Source organism: Paramormyrops kingsleyae, chromosome 25 (assembly GCF_048594095.1).
Source record: "Paramormyrops kingsleyae isolate MSU_618 chromosome 25, PKINGS_0.4, whole genome shotgun sequence".
NCBI lineage: Eukaryota > Metazoa > Chordata > Actinopteri > Osteoglossiformes > Mormyridae > Paramormyrops > Paramormyrops kingsleyae.
The window spans coordinates 25,361,585-25,380,246 of record NC_132821.1 but is presented as its reverse complement, the minus strand read 5'-3'; the positions used below and the strand labels follow the sequence as shown (position 1 = coordinate 25,380,246).

Genomic DNA, 18,662 nt, shown 5'->3' with positions numbered 1-18,662 from the left:
TTCATGGTCGGAAATGGTCTGCTGGGGTTGCCGAGGGGGTGGAAGCAGCATTGTGGGGGGGGCTTAAAGAGACCGTTTATAAACAATAAATCCTTTATTTGCCATTTGCACAAGTACGACTACAGGTACATTGGAATTTGTCTCCTCGCCTACTCCATCTTGCTCTCCATAGCTTGGGGGTGACAGACACAGAACAATCCCTGGAATTCCCAAAACTCAGTGATTAGGATTTGGAGCCGTAGACATTGTGACATGGTGTGAGCCATGCAGGGAGTTTCTGCCACACAGAGTTCATCCCTCCCGTGACAGTTTACTGTCGACTTAATCAGCATTTCTGCCTCGGATGTTTTCCCGAGGCGACTCTGACATCATTACACGTCGGCCTGTAAAATTACACGAGACGTCCTTTCCACTTTTCCAAGGTTGTACAATAGAAGCCTGAGCAAGAAGAGGTTTAGGGATAAAATCTCATTAAAATTCTAGGAGAAAGTTGTTATTAAAAAGATCAGGGATTAGGCCGAAATGTGCCGCATGTTTCCTGATTACACAATTACTGAACCAAAATTCACATGCTTTGGAAAAAATATCTTTAGGTGCTTAACACATTTACCAAGCATTACACCTCACTTGTACCATCCACAGCGCCACACATCGTAAACACATGGAAAAATACATGCATTCTCCTCGGAAAGCAACAAATACTTGTTACATTTTACACGAATATATCTCCAGGGCTACACTGTCGAGCAGCCACTTCCTGTGATGTGACAGCCCCAAAGTAAACATTGCACAGGATTCCAACCGGACTCCTCTGGAGGAGGACATTCTGTCTTTCTGATTCTGCAGAGTGAACGATTCCTTGAGGACGCGTGTGTCGGTCAGCCTGGCCATTCCACCCATCCGTCACACCTTCGCCCGCACTGCACTCTCAGATCCTTCCAGCCTGCCCTGGTTACCTGGTCACATCACACGCACGTTGGCCTCATCTGACCCTGTGCTACTGACCTTGTAAATGCTCTGCTGGCCTATGCACACTATTAGGTGTTCAGTGTCGCTGTGGTATTAACCGGTATTCAATGCACATCATTTATTTTATTAGATTACAATTTCAGAATTTAATAGATTATAATCTCACTTCATGACCCATGGATCATACAGCAGAAGATGACAATAAAGATTCTTTGACTTTGATATTTATCATTTTATTTAATTTATCTATCCAACCATTCACACACCTATCTATCTATCTATCTATCTATCTATCTATCTATCTATCTATCTATCTATCTATCTATCTATCTATCTATCTATCTATCAGTAGATTAAACAGCTCTTTGCATTTTACTATTGGAGAGTACAGCCAAACCTTAACTATAACCTTGCAACTTCATTGCATGTTGCACCCAATTTCCAGGCCGTCACGCCAATATTTTTCATGGTCAAGGCCACAGCGGACAATTGTGCATTATTAAGATGCGCTACCACAATGAGTTGTGCTCGCGCTCACATCCCAGTGGGCCTCAAAGACCCAAAAGCTCAACACCTCATGTACTCAGGAGTACCAACCTCTGCCAACACCAGCCCCACTGCATGCTGGGAAAGGCTCCCGATAAGATGCCGCCACAAGAGCTGCTCCACATCCCGTCGGCCGCTGCCGCCCGGCCTTGTCACCGAGGGCCGTCGGCCGCCGCAGGGGCCAGGGTGACAATGACACCTCTATTCCTCTCCGCCCCCAAAGAGCAGGAGGGCTGGAGGTGACATCACACGCCCATATGCAAATTCACACGGCAAGCGGCTCGCGCGCCCTCCAGCATGCACAGCGGGAAGCTCCGGCCCTCCGCTACAGTTCAAACCGACTGTAAACATGCAGCTTTATCTGCGAAAATTTAATTACAAGTCAGCATCGCGAGCACTCGATTCCGCACTGTAGAATTTTAACGACTTTTAGGACAAAACACTGTATGACAGTTTAATTTTTTTCCCACACGGTTTGTAATCTACTGAAATGAATTTCACAGTTCTCGAATCACATGGACATTCTGCGATGGCCGACCGCACCAACGTGTAATTAAAGACTGAGCGGATGGACTGCGGACCACACAATGCACCATTACAAGCTGGATCATTTTATCTGGAATTATTTATCTGATGGCAAAGAATCAATAATATCATTGTGCTTTTCTTAGGCCAGTAATAAATCACTCCCCTAATCTGATTTCCCCTACAGTGGATTAACTGTAGAGGTACATAACTCTGTGAGTGTGTGTATGTGTGTGTATTATATTACATTATGTATAGTCATACTGTAGTATGCCCCTATTGGCAGAAGTTGCCAGTGTTTTTCTGTTTACTTGACTGTTACTGCCCACAAAGATCTACTTGACCAACTGCTGTTCACAAGCAAAAGTCCAAAGACACCCAAAGTCATGTCTTCTTGCAGGTGAGACTCTTATTACAGCCAGTTAGGTTAAATATGCGTGTGGGATAGCCAGCCGGCATCTGCTGACCCCCTCCCCACCCCCCCCCTTCCCAAGGACTCACAGTCTGTTCTGAATGTTCTGATAATCCAAGCGGAACCTCACAGTTTTACTGTGACTTATCAAACGTTGGCAGATAACATTCTTGCTTCAAAATAAATCAAAGTAAATATGTCCACATATGTTCTTATTGATGCTTATTTACTCCACCTGCTGAGGGAATGAGTGTTTTGCTAATTGATAACTATAAATCTGTGCCTCCGATTCATTAAACACGTGAGAGATTAATCTGAGTCTATGGATTTTGTCCTGGTTTGTCCGAGAAGCGCAAACGGATCAGTTCAGATCATAAACATTGCCAGTACAAATGTATCTTCATGTGTATTGAAAAAGGATCTGTCGTTTTCACCTGTTAATAACTGTGTTATCTAGAGCAGTATTCAATAGCAGCTCAGTCAAGCAAATTAATGAATTAGTTGGCTAGAATAAAAATGGGTGTAAACAGCAGGTCTCAGACAGTCAACCATGAGACTCCACGTCTCATGGCTGGTCTCCTCGTCTCATGGCTGTCGAGGACATGGAGGGTCACAGGGACAAGCCCAATTAAGGTTCCGTGTGGCCAAAACCGGCAGTAATCAGCACCAAGGACACAAAAGGAGACCCCCTCAGCCCCCCAGCTCTAATCCAGAGTTGGAAAGTTCAGGTCTAGAAACCGTTGAGTACTCTGTGACTGTGACTCTTTATACTCAACTGGTTGGTTGAAACTGTGGTCTGGATTTTCCACCTCTGCTCCAGTCAGAATTAAGTTATTCTAAAGTAATACTAATCCCCTACAAAGCTCTTCGTGCACTTGCCCCTTCCTATCTGTCTGACCATCTTCATCCCTACACACAAGCTTGTACACTAAGAGCCCCAGGCTCCAGTTTCCTCATGGTACCTAGATTAATACTATCCTCTGTGGGCGGCAGGACATTTAATGTGGCTGCACTGAAACTCTGTGGAATGCACAGTCATCGAGTCTGCGGGATGCACAATCTATTTCAGCTTTTAAGCTCTAGTTAAAAAGGTATCTCTTTCAGGAATGATGTAACACATCATCCAGTTTGTTAGGCTGCCTTTGGTTTTGTGTTTTTGCTGTTTTGTGTTTTTGTTTTTTTTTTTGTTGGATTCTATGCATCGTAAAGCATATTTCAGGAAAAGAGTCTTCCTGTCTCGCGCTACAGTGCAGTCAGATGACACTTCATGCAGCCAAACCTGCGCCCGCTTCTATTTTGAATATCAATGCAGATTAAGGCGGAAACAAAGAATGCGAGGAGAACTGAAGCAGGTGAAAAGTTTGAGGTTTTATCTTACACTCTAGGTCTTACATTGCCGGTGCAAAATCCCATCTCTGAGAGCATTTCTCTCTATTATTCCTCTATTATTTCAAGGCAGCGCTGACCTAAGCAGCTTCTCCCTCTTCAATTAAATTATCAGGAGGATTCTCTTAATAACCCAAGCCAGCAAACACGATACCTACACCTAAAGCTGAAGTGCCTTTTGCCTGTTTTCCACGTCTCCAAATGTGCATTCCGGTGTAAAAGGACAGTTCCTGAGAAGAGCTCATTTGAGGACATTCAACACCATAATGCTAAGGCGCCAGAAGTGACATAAACATAAAGGGTGTGGAATTAGCCACTACTCAGGTCAACTGGAAAAGTGCATCAGATACACAGAAACCCGCTGACTTCCCAGGCTGTCTTGTTCTTAACTGGCCAGCTTAACATTACAGCAATAATTCTAGTATTTTTTTTTACGGTATAAAAGGGAGCATAACTTATCCAGAGGGGTTAACTTCATCATTAGCCAATGATATGTTTTGAGTCGATGAGTGACAAGGAAGGAGGCACTATGGGGGCCAATCAGCTTTCAATTCGCCCCTGTGGCCCCACCCCCAGCACACGTGCGGGTGACATCGTCAACCATGAGTCAACTTCACTAGAGCCACAGATCGGTTGTGATGTCGCCCTCTTGCTTCAGTCTCGCTGTACGGCTACGATGTAACATTCACTTCAGGCACCAGCACAAGTGATGCGAAGACTGTTCTTCAAAACAAAAATACATTCCTGCGTCAGGCGGACGGTAACTCCTCCCATTCTTCCAGGAGCCAGGCGCAGAACAAACATGGTGCTGAGAACCAATACATATGATCCCAACTCATCTCTGAAAACGTAATTTAACAGCCAGACGGGTAAAATGCTACATGCACAAAAAATTAAAATATGTAAGACACAATGGTGCTGAAGACTCAGAGTTCACACCAACACCAAAACCACATCATTTAATATCATTACGACTTACTACATCAAAACTCATACATGGCACACATTTAATGACTTATTACCAAAGACAGCTTGATAACTTCACAATCAACCAGCTCAACAGCACAATGCGATGATGAAACAAAACAGGCTAAAGTTTTAGGAATTAAATGATTGGTGTCTTTAAGCAACTTAGCAGCAGGTGGATGATGAGGTGACTGAGCTATCAAACAGATATACTATGTGTGTGTGTGTGTGTGTGTGTGTGTGTGTGCCGTGTATAGATTACATTGTGGGGACCAAATGATAGGAACCTGTTATTCTGACTTTGTGGGGTTCATTTTTGTTGGTCCCCGCAAGGGGAAATTCAATTTTATAACAATCTGTGACAGCCATCAAAATACTAAAAATGTCGAAAGTCTTGTATTTTGTTTGCTTACTTATGGTTAAGGTTAGGGCTGGGTAGGGTTAAGGTTGTCATAGTTAGGATTAGGGTTATGCCTATAGAAATGGATGAACGGTCCCCACAAAGATATAAGTACAGGTCTGTGTGTGTGTGTGTGTGTGTTTGTGTGTGGACACAAAAAATCTTGCCCACAATGTAATAAAAACCTGTTATTCTGACGTTGTGGGGACCATTTTCCAGGTCCCCACAAAGATCTGTGAATGCAATAAAGAAACTAAAGATGCCAAAAGTCTCGTATTTTGTTTGGTTACTTATGGTTACAGTTAAGGCTGGGTAGGGGTTCAGGTTGTCATGCTGGGATTAGAGTTTTCCCCATATAAAGGAATGGAGAGTCCCCACAAAGATTTAATTACAAACCTGTGTGTGTGTGTGTGTGTGTGTGTGTGTGTGTGTGCGTGTGTGTGTGTGTGTGCTTGTGTGCGTACGTGCATGCGCGCATGTGCTGAGAGAAGGTTGCAGTACGCCCATATGATCACAAAGAATGAGTCAAAATGAACATCTGTCTCCAGGGTAACCGGAGTGCCTTGGGAATTGGACTGTTCCCCTCTGAATAAGATAAAGGGCACTAAAGGAGGAGGAGGAGGTGTCCTCTGAGGGGGGAGGAGCCTCAACGGCAGGTACCTGAAGCCTGGCACTAAAGGAGGAGGAGGTGTCCTCTGAGGGGGGAGGAGCCTCAACGGCAGGTACCTGAAGCCTGGCTGTGGCCACTCCACTGCTCCGCCCCGGCCAGTTGAAACCAAGTTGTTGCCCCCGGGTACACAGCTCTCCCCCATTACCCCCCCCCCCCACCACCCGGTATCAGTGACCCCCTCCCACACTTGACGTCCCAGAGAATGGGCATCAGAGCACCTCCCACCCCCTCCAGGCAGGACATGACTGGAAGTCTGAGGCAATTCCCAAGTTACACCTGGACAATGGCGCAAAACTGTCAGTGAAATATCAGTGGCCATTCCCCCGTGTTTCAGCAGGTTACATGTACTAGGGAGGCATAATGAAGTGTAAGGAAAAGCTACTTCTGCCTTATAGCTACTAGCTTTTCAAGCCAACATGTCAACAAATGCTAGCATATTAACGGTATGCTAACATGCTAACAGCATGCTAACATGTCAGCTAATAGTAACATGTCAATGGCATGCTGACATATCAACTGATGCTAAAATGTCAATGTTGTGCTAACATGTCAACTAATGCTAACATGCCAATGGTGTGCTAACATATCAACTAATGCGAACATGTTAATGGCATGCTAACATGTCAACAAATGCTAACATGTCAGTGGTATGCTAACATGTCAACTAATACTAATACTAACATGTCAATGGTATGTCAACAGTAGATTCAGACAATCATAGCTTAACTATGTGAGCTAATAGTGTCACCTTGCATGTGTGCTTACTAGCAACTTTTTGCCCAATTCTCTGTATTGATTCCTGTAGTCACCAGGGAATATGAATTACTAACAACTTCATAACACCTTGGGTGTTCCAACATGCTATTCTCTCTAAACATTTACATGCTTCTAGGTGAATTACATCTGCATTGACTGCATCGGCAATCATGCAACAGATATCTCACCCGAGGTCATTCCGGCCACAATTATCTCGTGGTAAAACAAGGGCAATTATAAGTGGCAGCTTAGTGAACGCTGGCGATCTTTATGGCAGTAATTTGAGAACCTCTCTGTTTCTGAAGCTCCCACGAGATTACAAATCACATGACTAACAAACTGCCATCACATCCTGGCGTTAGGTCTACACCCATAAAGTCTGCGATTTCGGCTCGGCCTGCCTTCATTAACGGCATGTGCTTGCAAAACTGGACCCCCTTCACTTCACCGTGGGATACTTTTCTCTGTGATCCCCTGCTCAAAAAAGTTTTTTTTTTGTAATCCCTTTAATAAGAGAGATATGAGGCATAAGTCTCCCCAGACTCCACTGATGCAGGATGCTGGGAAAACACGTTATCGGCTCTGAGCCTATCACTCATTCTCGACAGAAGCGACTCGACAGTCAGGTGCTACTTCACTGGTGCATAATTACCTTGGGTCACCAGTATCCAAACCTTGAAGGTACAGCCTAAACTGAGCTAAACGCAAACGTGTGGCATTCTCTAGCAGGATATGACCGAAGCATCTGGGGGTTACAGGTGGGGAAATTCAAAACCCCCAGGTTAACATCTAATATATATACAGTGCTGTGCAAAAGTCTGAGGTGTCAAAGGAAATGTTTAAAGTGATTTATCTGGGTAGTAAATTGCTCAGAATTTAACATCAGGATATACACAAATTAATAGTTACACAGTTAAAAGTACATACTGTCCCTGACTGACAATCGATGTGACTAATGACGACTTGCAATTTTTAAATTTTTTTTTTAATTAAGTAAATGTGGGTAAAAATACCCTTTTGGAAGGGTGTACGCCCAGCACAGCTATGGTACCAAGGGTACGCTGTTCAGCAGTTGTCACAGGAAAGTACAGTACTGTACGGCAGTCAAAAAGGTCAGTGCAATTATCCTATTCCAACACACGCTGATTTTGATGATCTGTCTGTGGAAACGGAACACAGTCGTAAGTCGGGCACAGAATATTTTTCCAGCTTCAGAAAGTCACTAATATCTTGTTTGTTATTAGAACGCAGCTTCAGCTCCCAAACAGCTCTCCTCAGGGGCACCTCAGCCACTTCTTGTGTTTGTTAAATTTCACCACCAGCTCACTTAATTGATTTATTTACGACAAGCGGGTACAGAAAATGGCTGGACAGATGGATAATTAGTTAAATGAGGTATCAATTAGCCAAACATGGTGCGCTACTGGTCAAATCAACAAACAGACGGCTACAATAATCGGCTGCTGCAAACACTGGGGTGACTTTAGGAGAGGTTTTGAAATGGCTAAGCTGATACACGTCGACAGACGTAATGTCATAGTTTGACACCAATATGAAGATCATTTAAACACCATTTTCTGTGAGAAGTTTTCAGACTTCTGCATAGTACTTATGTGCTTGAAGCAGGTTGTGACTGGCGAGCAGCTACTGTTGGATTGGGGTCTCTGACACGGGCTGGTGCGGCACACAGGAACCATATTTAGGCCTGTGTTCTGAACTCCATTTCCCTTTTATGTCCCAGAGACTTGGGGTGGGGGGGGGGGGGGGGGGGGCAAATTTCCACTCTGTCTGCTAACCTAAGAGCCACAACCCATCACTAGACTCCGGTTACAGAGAGGAAACGCTACACCGCTGGTGGGGGCCAGCCTTCTGCAGACCCAGCATCCTATAGTATTTGGTTCAGGGGGGACTCGTCCCGTCCCCCCCAGCGCCGCGCCTCAGTCGCTTACACCGTTCCCAAGGTTCTACTGCTGGCCCATCGATGCAGCCGCACGCCCCGAAAACAGCAGCGAGCTGTGGCAAGGAAAATTCCCACCGGCTTTGCTCACGCACCGATACAGATTCTGATGATTCTGAGACATTATTTCTAGGATTTAAAGGTTTAGCTTAATTTTTGACAATAGACAGTTGTTTCTCGGAAATTCCTGTGTTTTGTTGGATTATTCCCGCATTCAAACATATGAGGCACAATCATGGCTGGACTTATGCATGGACTATCCTAGGCTGAAGCCTAGGGCCCCGAGATGTCAGGGGCCCCAATTTGTTTTTATGGTTGTTACAGTAGCATTTATGTTGCAGGTAGGGGCCCAACAATGAAAAATTCAGCCCTAAGCACAATGACTGTAAACGATGCCTGTTTACCTCTAAATTTTCTAAAGTAAAAAATCCGACCACAAACGAAAAAGTGAAATGGAAAACTGAAACTAAAGCCTGCTTCTCCTTTAAGATGCAATGATCAACCTTGTCTGCCCAGTGCTAAGGTGTGTAAGCTTAAGATAAATTGGTCCCAATGTGGGAGAAAAGGTCTTCATACTGAATACAGCTAGAATAATAATAATAATAATAATAATAATAATAATAATATAATAATGTATATCCAGATGTATATCCAAGACAAAACTCTTTTTTACGCAAAAGAATACAAAGGGCACACGAAGGGCCAAACACTCAGCATCAATATATCAGTAAGTTCTCTTAATGTACTGGGTAACAGTATCAACAGCAAGGAAAACCAGTTCAGTGCTCAGGGTCGGACTTGTTATTGGTTAGTTAGTGAGGCGTGATCAAATTACATTTCATACACCCCTACTTTGCACTAAACTGACCTTAACAGCCCTGAGACACCGAGGAGACCATTTAATCTAATCTCATTAAGGAAAGGATGTGGAACTGACAAATATCTGCTTAATGGGAAAAATTGTCAACGTATTTCTCAGTAAACCCCATCTACCCTACAGATTTTCCCACCATTGTTGCAATACTGTTAACTAATCAAACGATATCAATTATATGAACAGGTGTTAACGTTTCATTATTCCCTCGCTGGTAATCCTGTCGTCATCTGCCTACTAGTCTCCCACACAAATCAGTCAAGGATCCCCCAAAGGCTTTGGTTTAAGTTTGTCTCACAAAATTGCATTCTCCCGGTTAGTCTCAGTTCCCATGGTAACGCAAGGATACCACCATCCCCCCTGACCTGACCTGGCCACAACTTTTCACTGCTCTTTGTTCCCAACACTTAAATTGATTACTTCTAATTCATCTCAGCATGAGAAATAGTCCTGAAAGGCAGGGGGAACTGTGACCGTCGGGGACAGCGACAAAGCTACGCACGTACATTCAGCACTGGGTCAAAGGGTGTCTGTTAATACACGAAAACCAAAGCAGGAGAGCAAAGAGCGAGTGTGTGGCCACACATGCATATATTTACCACATAACAATGCGTGACGCCCATCAGAGAATAGCGCTCTGACGTAACAATTTACTTCTGGAAATAATACCATCTACAATCTTTACCCTAGGTCACCAAGTTAATAGATGCAGATATATATTATAATAGCCCTTTAAATTACTGTACCATTACAAAATGCAATAATTTTCTTACATCGGTCATTTTTGTTTTTTCATGTCATTCATTATTTCTGTATTGGACAAATGATGCTAATATAGTCAAGTGATTTTTTCCCCCTGTAATTGTAATTTCACTATGCACGAGTTTGTACAAGACTGAATGGCGCACGGTGCCTCGTCTACTAGAAAACGCAAAAGCTTTTGGGGGCAGATGGATCTCAACCCCCTAATACTCCTGGCTGTATGTTTTCACAATTTCTTAACGCATCGGCTCAGCCAAACGTCTATTGAGATCCCGGTGGTGAAGCAGGTGGATTTATCATACTGCGACACTGAATTGACTGAAATCTCGGACATCTGTGCCAGTCGCACATTGCCACATGTTGCTACACACGCGTCGCAGAGTCTCCAGTTCCTCTCCAGGGGTTTGCGCCTGGATACCGGGCAGCCGCTGTTTCCAAGCCCACGGCGCCTGTGCCCTTTCCGAGCACTGAATTATACAACAAGAAATGATCACCATGTAATCCATTTCCTGTGTCCGAGGACACAAATCACGCAATTAATATAGTATTCGTTAAAAAAAAACTCTACTCTTTTCAATGGGAACACAAAAACAAATTGGCATATAATTCGGGGTGATTGACAATTAAGGGACATCAGAAAAAAGCACACAAACTGATCCAACAAATTACAATCAAAGCGGCACGACTTAAAAAAAAAAACTTAGTTTGTGTTACAGGTTATCTTCTACCACCAACCAGAGTCACAATGTTTGTCGTGGTGCTGGCAAATGAAAATTATTAATAGAAACTAAAGCACGGATCTCGCGATCATCTGTATAAATAAAAAAACAGGATGCGTACACTATTTATTTCACACTACACTGCTACACGGTAACGATTTAATAGGTAGTGTTGCCCTATTTTTGTCTGCTTATTTCGGATGCGTCCAAAAGAATGTCACTCGAGAGCGATCTTACCTTTTGCCCACTGCTTTCCCCCCAGAAGATCCGCAAAGCTGAAAAAAAAATAAAAATGTGTTATTGTGGGGAAAAAGCATCGCCTTGTACACAGTGCCGCATTAACAAACAGTAGCGAAAGCGATGTTTTGACAGGTGGATGTTCCCTCCACGATTAATCAAATGATGTAATTTCACATTCTTGGCACAGCCGCAGTGCTTTAGTTTATAGTCGCCAACGAGCAACGTTTAAGTAAATAAAACTGCAACACACAACCTAACTATAGTCGGAACTTACCATTAAAATAAGCAGTTATAAGCTTAAGAATAGATAGTCCGTTTCTGTATTTAATGCGTACGGTTAGTGCATTTCAGAGCAGGAGCGGGTCCCGTATCCTCCCGTCCGTTTGCAGAAGCGCTCCGTCCGCTGCGGATGCCTCGCGAACCTGCAGGGATCCTGGCAAGGCAGCAGCGGCCGGGAGTCTGCGCCTGCGCACACGCAGCGGGGCTCAGGTGAATGAGCGAGAGAGGCGTCTCCGCCCTGCAGGCGCATAACACGGGATGTTTAATAACATGTCCCATCCAGAGGAACCGTATTTATAATCAGACACGTCCGTTTGGGGAAGGCTGCCATTAGGCCGAAAAATACTACATATTGAAATTAATATGTTTACTCTGTTATGCTGCAGTTTATGGCGCATATTGACCCACATAAATATTTGTGAGCTTATTTATTTGGAGCACAAATCTTACTTTAAACTAATGGACAAATCTTTTTTATTTGGGATTTGGAGTCACCTATATTTTTTTATGGATTTGAGATATTATGCGTAAAACAAACATTGCGTGGTAATGTGTGGATTTAGACAGGACCTAACCGCGGGCTGTCATTTTCAAGGTTACGGGTCTTATAGTTTGCTGATTCAGCCGATTGCACCCTAAAATGCCGTCTGCGGTCACAGTGAGTAAGCATTTCCTCCAGCAGCAATTCATATTTTAATCAAAAAAGGCCTACAGAATTATTTTGCTCCCAGCTTTCAGAGGCAGGTCTATTAAATTGTTCGATTTTTGGCAGCGTGGAATTCAGACACGTTTTAGTTATATAACAAACGAGTTGCCGGTTGTTAGACCTAAAATGCAATTTATTGTATGGGATAGAAAAGAGTAGGCCTGTGTTTGAAAGTACTTCACAGTGTTTCTGTGAGCGGACGACTTTGATCATCTAAGTCAGTGCTTCCTAATCCTTTCCCTCAGAACCCACGCCGATCCATATATTAGGCCTATTTCAGATGATAGAGTTAAATTAACCAATTAATTTTCAAGCCCATAATTGAGTCGGGGGTATCGGAAGTGTAGCATTAATGCAACCATGTACCATATTTGACATAAAAGATGGCTGGTGGATGGATGGATGAATTGTAGATAGCCTACTTGGATAGATGTGAGCCATAATATTTTACTCCTTATTTTGGCAGTTTTGCCCATAACCTGCTTTCGTTTTAGTCAATCCTGTCCTTTACTTTTATGATCTAAGTGTAAGTATTTGAGTACTAAGTCAGTTCAGCTCTCAGCTCCAGACGTCGACCACGCCTGACGTAACCAAGAGGTTCCCCCTTGTGGCGACGTTAGGTACGACACGCGTCGCTGTTTACGTTTTTATCAAATATATCGATTTGCAATCAGTGTCAAATTAAGAAATGCTGATTAGCCACTTAGCTGTCGAAACTAGTCAAAATGTCCATTTGACTACCGCTGTTAAAGAAGCACTGGCATTTTCCGTTCCTCTCTGGGGATTCTTGAGAATAACCGCAATGCACAGAGCTGTCTGCATGGAGAGACAAGGGGACCAGTGCAATGTCACAGACACCGGGTCAATTACCCTCACAATCTCCCTTTCAGGCTTTGCTACTGCAGCTCTGGAGGGAACAGGAGCTCAGAGTCGGAAACAGTGTCCATTTCAGACCCTCTGGTAATATTCTGCCAAACATCAGCCATGGTTTGTTTGATCATACTTAGAAACTGACAAAATTACTTTAATGCCTATATATTTAGCTCAGACGGACGTCTGACCCTGATATTAAATTTGCTGTACGAAGTAATCAGACAGCGATGTTCTTAATGGTATATTCAGGGCTTCCGTTGTCAGGGGATGCATACTAAAAACCACCCCCTTTGAAAAAAATACCACGACCCCCCCCAAATTATTCTGTGTCACTCCCATAGAGGTAAATCTACTGACTCTATCATACTGAACTGAAGGACTCTGGACTGAAACACAATTTAATCATCCCCCCCCCCCCACTCAGCAGATTTTATCATCAGGGACCCCCTGCACCCCCATTGTCCTCCTTGAAATATTTTTACAACTGAACCTCTGGGCATCTCATACTGACAGATCGCTACCAGAGTGAGTCATGGCAGCTTGTGCATCAGCGTGAATCTGTCAGCTGCACCTGCTTTAAATCACTGCACACATGGTCTACATCCCCCATCCAGACCATCATTTGTAAATTTAGAGCCCCCTCTTCCCTTCTCCCGAGGCACCTTGCCGCTCATCGAACTGGAATCATTAACACGGCTGAGCCAAGCCGTAGTCATGTCACTCTACTTAAAAGACCCACATTGCAAGAGGGAGACACTGTCTCTGTTCCTATAATTCACTGGTTGAGGGAAATTACGTAACAGCAGGGTGGGCAATGCGCCAAAACCTATGCAGCAGGAAACTGAATGAAATGAAGCAGGGAGAAATAAAAATGATCTTAAATCCAGTGTGCTTCAAGTGCTTATAGGGCACTGCACTTGATGGCTGGACCTGTATCAGAAAGAAGATTCAAAGTGCCTTTGTAGTCATCAGTCATTTGAAGTCACTTGGATAGCATTTGAATTTCAGTTGATTTATACATATTAAAAGCATACCAAGTTCTGTAATAAGCATAGTTAGCGACTTTCATAGCTGGACCCATGCAACTCAATGGGTTTGACTACGTAAGCCGCTAACGGGAACGGCCCTGCGATCCAGGAATATCTTTTTTTTAAAAAGCTCCTACCAGGACTTCAATCACCATATTTACCCATCAGACAGAGATTCCTGTCGTAAAGGATAGTTTAGCAGCTAAGCTACGTAAACCTGTAACCACCAGGCACATGTACTAGGGGGGTGGGGGTGGCAGAGGGTGCTTAACCACTTGCCCTATTTACAGAGGGGGGGGCCCTTCAGCAAAATTTACTGAGGGGTGCACCTTCCTTCGAGCACCCGCCTCTTCAAAATCCTCCGCACTGCATTGTCGACGGGGTGCGGGAGAGCTGTGCCCAGCTTCTGGTCCTACCCTCTGCCCTCTGGTTCTCGGAGGTCGGTGACAGTAGAGGATAAACAACTCATTACAATTCCAGGCATATGCAAGTGATCCCCCCCCCACCCCCACCCCCACCCAGCCTCTCAGCATGTTCAGGAAAAAATGGCTCCCTGAACAGGACTGTAACAGCACCTGCAAATGCTGCAGTAGTGGGACAGTCGATAGGGATGGACTGACCTGTCATTCGAGAAGATAATGGTACGTGAACCAAACAGCATGAAGGAGCAGGCAGGACACACAGCATTATGACATCATCGGAATTGCCTGGATTAAGCGAATGATTCTGTGGTGACACGAAAGAAAGGACCTTACCTTGGCTCTTGTCCTGTGTCCTCACCAGTAGGAAATGCCCGTGTTTTCCCCTTTCCCAACCCAGCTGCTCAGGGGTGAAAAACACCCCCACCCCCCCCAGTCTGTGATATTTGTTACAGTAACTCTCCTCGTGCTGTCAGTCAGCATTATTTAATTTGGTTGACCCCGTTTTTCCATTCCTAACCAATAACTGTCAGAAGATTCCTTACCTTTAATGGTCATTTATGACGAGAGTAAAAAACAAACTGCAAAATACCATAGTGATACGTATTTCATTTTTACAGCATGAATGGATGGGGGGGGGGGCAATGTGATGAATGACTGTACTGTTCAAACTGATTGTGGGGTGTTAATAATTTATAATCACATACATGCTGCACTCCTGTCGCACCCAGAATGCCCTGCTCAGGTTACCCAGCCTTGATACACTTGCATAAGAATTACCACAACAAATAATCAGACGTCTTTTTCCACCCCACAAACCACCCACCCCCCCCACCACGACCCCCCAGTCAGAGCTAATGGTAGTTTAGAGAGTAACCCCCTTTTCCGCTGGGAAGACATGAAGCTTCGACTCCTCCCACTGGGACAGCCCCCTGCCCCCCCACTCCCTCAGCATCTTCTAAGATGGGGTGGCATGTGGGTCAGCAGGCGAGGTCACTGGTGAAATCCCAGTTCAGAGTGATTTTACTGTAGAGGTGCCCAAGAATGGCCCTTAACCCCCACAAGGCCCAGGGATTGTTTGACCCTGCACTCTCCAAGAATGTCGCTCTGGATTAAATATCGGTGTTGAATGTGAAGACAAACCTGAATCTCAGAGCTTCTGTGTCAGTTAAACCTAGGAGCTACAGACTATCGACACCAATTATCACCCAGACAGGACAGCGTGATTGAGTAGACGAGCGTTACCCCCCCAAAGAACAAACAGCAGCGAATGTGAAGAAAAACACCAAGTTTAATTAGTTTGGTTTTTCAAGATTTTACACGACATTTCAGAACCCATTCCACTCAACACCTTAACTCTGCAGATATCACCATTACAGAGGAGCGATTTAGCCAAGTCTTCTGGCGAGAAGCATTAAAAGCCCGAGACCGAATGTGTGCATATCCAAGGTAAATATAGAAAATTACAAATATATATTTATATTTATATAGTTCTGTCAGTAAACACAAGGTCAAATATCACAGGGCTCTAATGTTCCTCACATGCTGCTCTAAAATACAGAGTCACCAAAACTAGAGAAATCAAACCTGTTCCTCTTTATAAAAAAAAAAGACAAAAATCAAAATCAAACGAAAGACTGAGAATATCAGCAGACTAGGGTGTGATGCTGGTATTTCTCGGATACAGACACAGTTTTCATTTCAGCTCCATTTGGTTTATGTGGAATATCAAAGCTTGATATGAGTTTGGATACAATAGGTAAAATAAACATGAATTGGAGTGGTTATGTTTTTATAGAGGCTGCTAAAGACACTTTGGATGGAAACTGACTGCTTTATGCTGGTATTCGTTTATTTATTTGGTCCATTCGCCGCCGCCGGCAGAGGGGGACATTCTGGCGGCGCGCGAGAAGATTGATCTCTTAAAAAGGCACATGACGTCGAACGTTAAGGCTGGTCTACAGGTCTTAGGAATTACAAAAAGTTCTGTTTGACAATTCATAGGAAACCCTCTTTCCTCCCTCAATGGAAGAAGGCGGAATCATGTAAAGACGGATAGAGTGAGGATCGGATCTTATCGGAGGAAGATTGACTCAAAGCACCGTCATGCCCCTCCCAGCCCGCCACGGTCACTGCATTCAGACACAGCTCCTGGCTGACCCAGTAGGACAACATCCCCCCCCCCCCCCCCCCCCACCCAGTAGTGCATCACTCCAAACACCTGCATTTTTCCCACCACAGACCTGAACACCTCCTCCGATAGGATCTCGACCATGATAGTACAAAACTTAAAACTCTAGATATAGGACAGGACTAAGTGTTTCATAAATATTTCCTTTGCCTCTGCAGGTTCCCTGGTTCTTGAGACGGATCTCGAGGGGCGGTGCGGCCAGGAGCGAGGATCGCCCAGGTGGTTCCCACAAATGCTCCATGCTCCCCCCCGATAACAGCCTCCGTACCAGAGAACCGCAGATGGCCGGGGGGGGGGGGCTGGGGGTGTTAATTTTCCTCGAGCCAGGATGGGGAGTCCCCACCGGGAAGTTTCAACTTGATGTGGAACTGTTTGAGCGTCTGCTCCAGTTGCTGCTGGTTGCCGGCGTAGTAGGCAGCGATGGCGTTGTGGAAGAGGAGCAGCTGGTTGTGCAGGACTTTCACCTGGGGGGGGGGGGGGGGGGCAGGAGTGAGGTGCCAAGGAACGTCAGACTGAAGTCCCCACGAATATCTACTGGATTTGCCGTTTATGCCACACCCGGATCTGAATTCACCGTGAAGGTAAGAGATCTCAAAGATCAAAGATGGCTTAAGAACCACCTCATGTAAAACAGCAGCTGTCCACCTGTTTACAAAGCAAGGATGTTTTGCGACATGAAAAAAAGGACCATCAAAATGAATATGGCGTCTCTGGATCGAGCCGAGACTCGAGACGTGACTGGGTGTACCTCCTTCTCTGGCACCATGCTGCTAAATTTGCAGAGCGAGAATCAACATGCTGAAGAGGCTGTAGACTCCTACAAACCCTGAACACCCCCCACCCCCAATCACAGACCTTGCTTGCTCTGTAACAAGGGTATTGCTAGACGTAATGGTCTACGGGGACACAGCCCCCCCCATTGCCCTACGGGGACACAGCCCCCCCCATTGCCCTACGGGGACACATGCCCCCTCATTCCTCAAATCACACAATTTTTTTTCTTGAATGCCTACTGAATATACGTAATGTGCTGTACTATTGTATTATCATTTAACAGTTGAAATAAGGGCATTGGTTTTACTTAACACAACGTTACTAAATAAAGTTTATCGTTCCTCAGCTTTTATTTCGGTGGATTAGAAAAATATCCATTCTTTCCCGTTATTACCAATCTGACATTTTACTGGGGGCACAGCAGATAAATACTGGTGCACGTGCCCCAGTCAAAGGGGTGTAGTAACACCCATGATCTGTAAGCGGCCCGCAGTGGCTTTCTCACCTTGTTCTCCTCCAGGAACTTGAGCTTGATGACAACATCCTGCCGCATCTTCTCGTACTTCTCCCTGTGGAGCTGGAACTGCTGCTGCGACTGCTCGATCCTAGGCATGGTGTTGGCATCGCGGGGGCCCATGTTCAGCTCCTCCAGGTCGGTGCGGTACGCGTCGTACTCCACCCTGTGGGGGGGGAAAGGCGCTTCTGCTGTCATGCGAGTCCAGCTCCTCGAAGTCCAGGGAGCATGCTACGCTAATCCTCTACCTGTCAAAGCCGGCTTCTTGGGACCAATCCAGGTCCAAAAGCCAAGAGAGAGTCACAGTAATGGCTTTTTGGATATTTTACTGCTCATTCGTCTCTCTACAGCTTAATTAAAAGTCATGCTCAATAATCAATTGAACCATGCAGACAATTCAGAACGGAAAACCATATAACTGGTCTGGCTACTTGACCAGGGGTGAATCTCAATATGCGTACTTGACTGTATTTCTGTTCTCGTGTACCCATTTTACGGCATCTTCCATTGCTGTAGACCAGCTCCAATACTAAGAACAGAAGTACAGAGGACACTAAAAATCCCCATATTTCATTCTTGTCCCGCTCTAAATATCAAGGATACATTGGTTTTATCATCACTGAACGAGGTCAATCCCATGATTCACTGCAATCCAAGTTCGTTCTTGGGAGGCAAGTTAGCAAGACTGGTCCTGCC

General features: G+C 44.8%; 2 protein-coding genes across 7 annotated transcripts in view; both read right to left on the bottom strand.

Annotated features, from left to right (window-relative positions):
* The window catches only part of fhdc1 (FH2 domain containing 1), a 32,358-nt gene extending 17,433 nt beyond the window's left edge, over window positions 1-14,925 (bottom strand). Inside the window, exons 1-2 of one of the 2 annotated variants that reach the window (XM_072707495.1) lie at window positions 14,824-14,925; window positions 11,180-11,217 (exon numbers count right to left, since the gene is read on the bottom strand). The gene's annotated coding sequence lies outside the window, so the exon portion shown is untranslated. Of the gene's footprint in view, window positions 1-11,179; window positions 11,218-11,456; window positions 11,618-14,823 lie in introns of those variants that run through there. The other variant, XM_072707494.1, reaches the window with a different exon arrangement.
* An 835-nt stretch (window positions 14,926-15,760) lies between these two features.
* The window catches only part of arfip1 (ADP-ribosylation factor interacting protein 1 (arfaptin 1)), an 18,362-nt gene continuing 15,460 nt past the window's right edge, over window positions 15,761-18,662 (bottom strand). For all 5 annotated transcript variants that reach the window (XM_023799296.2, XM_023799301.2, XM_023799297.2 and 2 more), the window contains 2 exons: window positions 17,958-18,132; window positions 15,761-17,142 (listed from right to left, as the gene is read on the bottom strand). In XM_023799296.2, coding sequence (XP_023655064.2) covers window positions 16,987-17,142; window positions 17,958-18,132 — 331 coding nt within the window. In that variant the 3' untranslated portion in view covers window positions 15,761-16,986. The remainder of the gene's footprint in view (window positions 17,143-17,957; window positions 18,133-18,662) is intronic.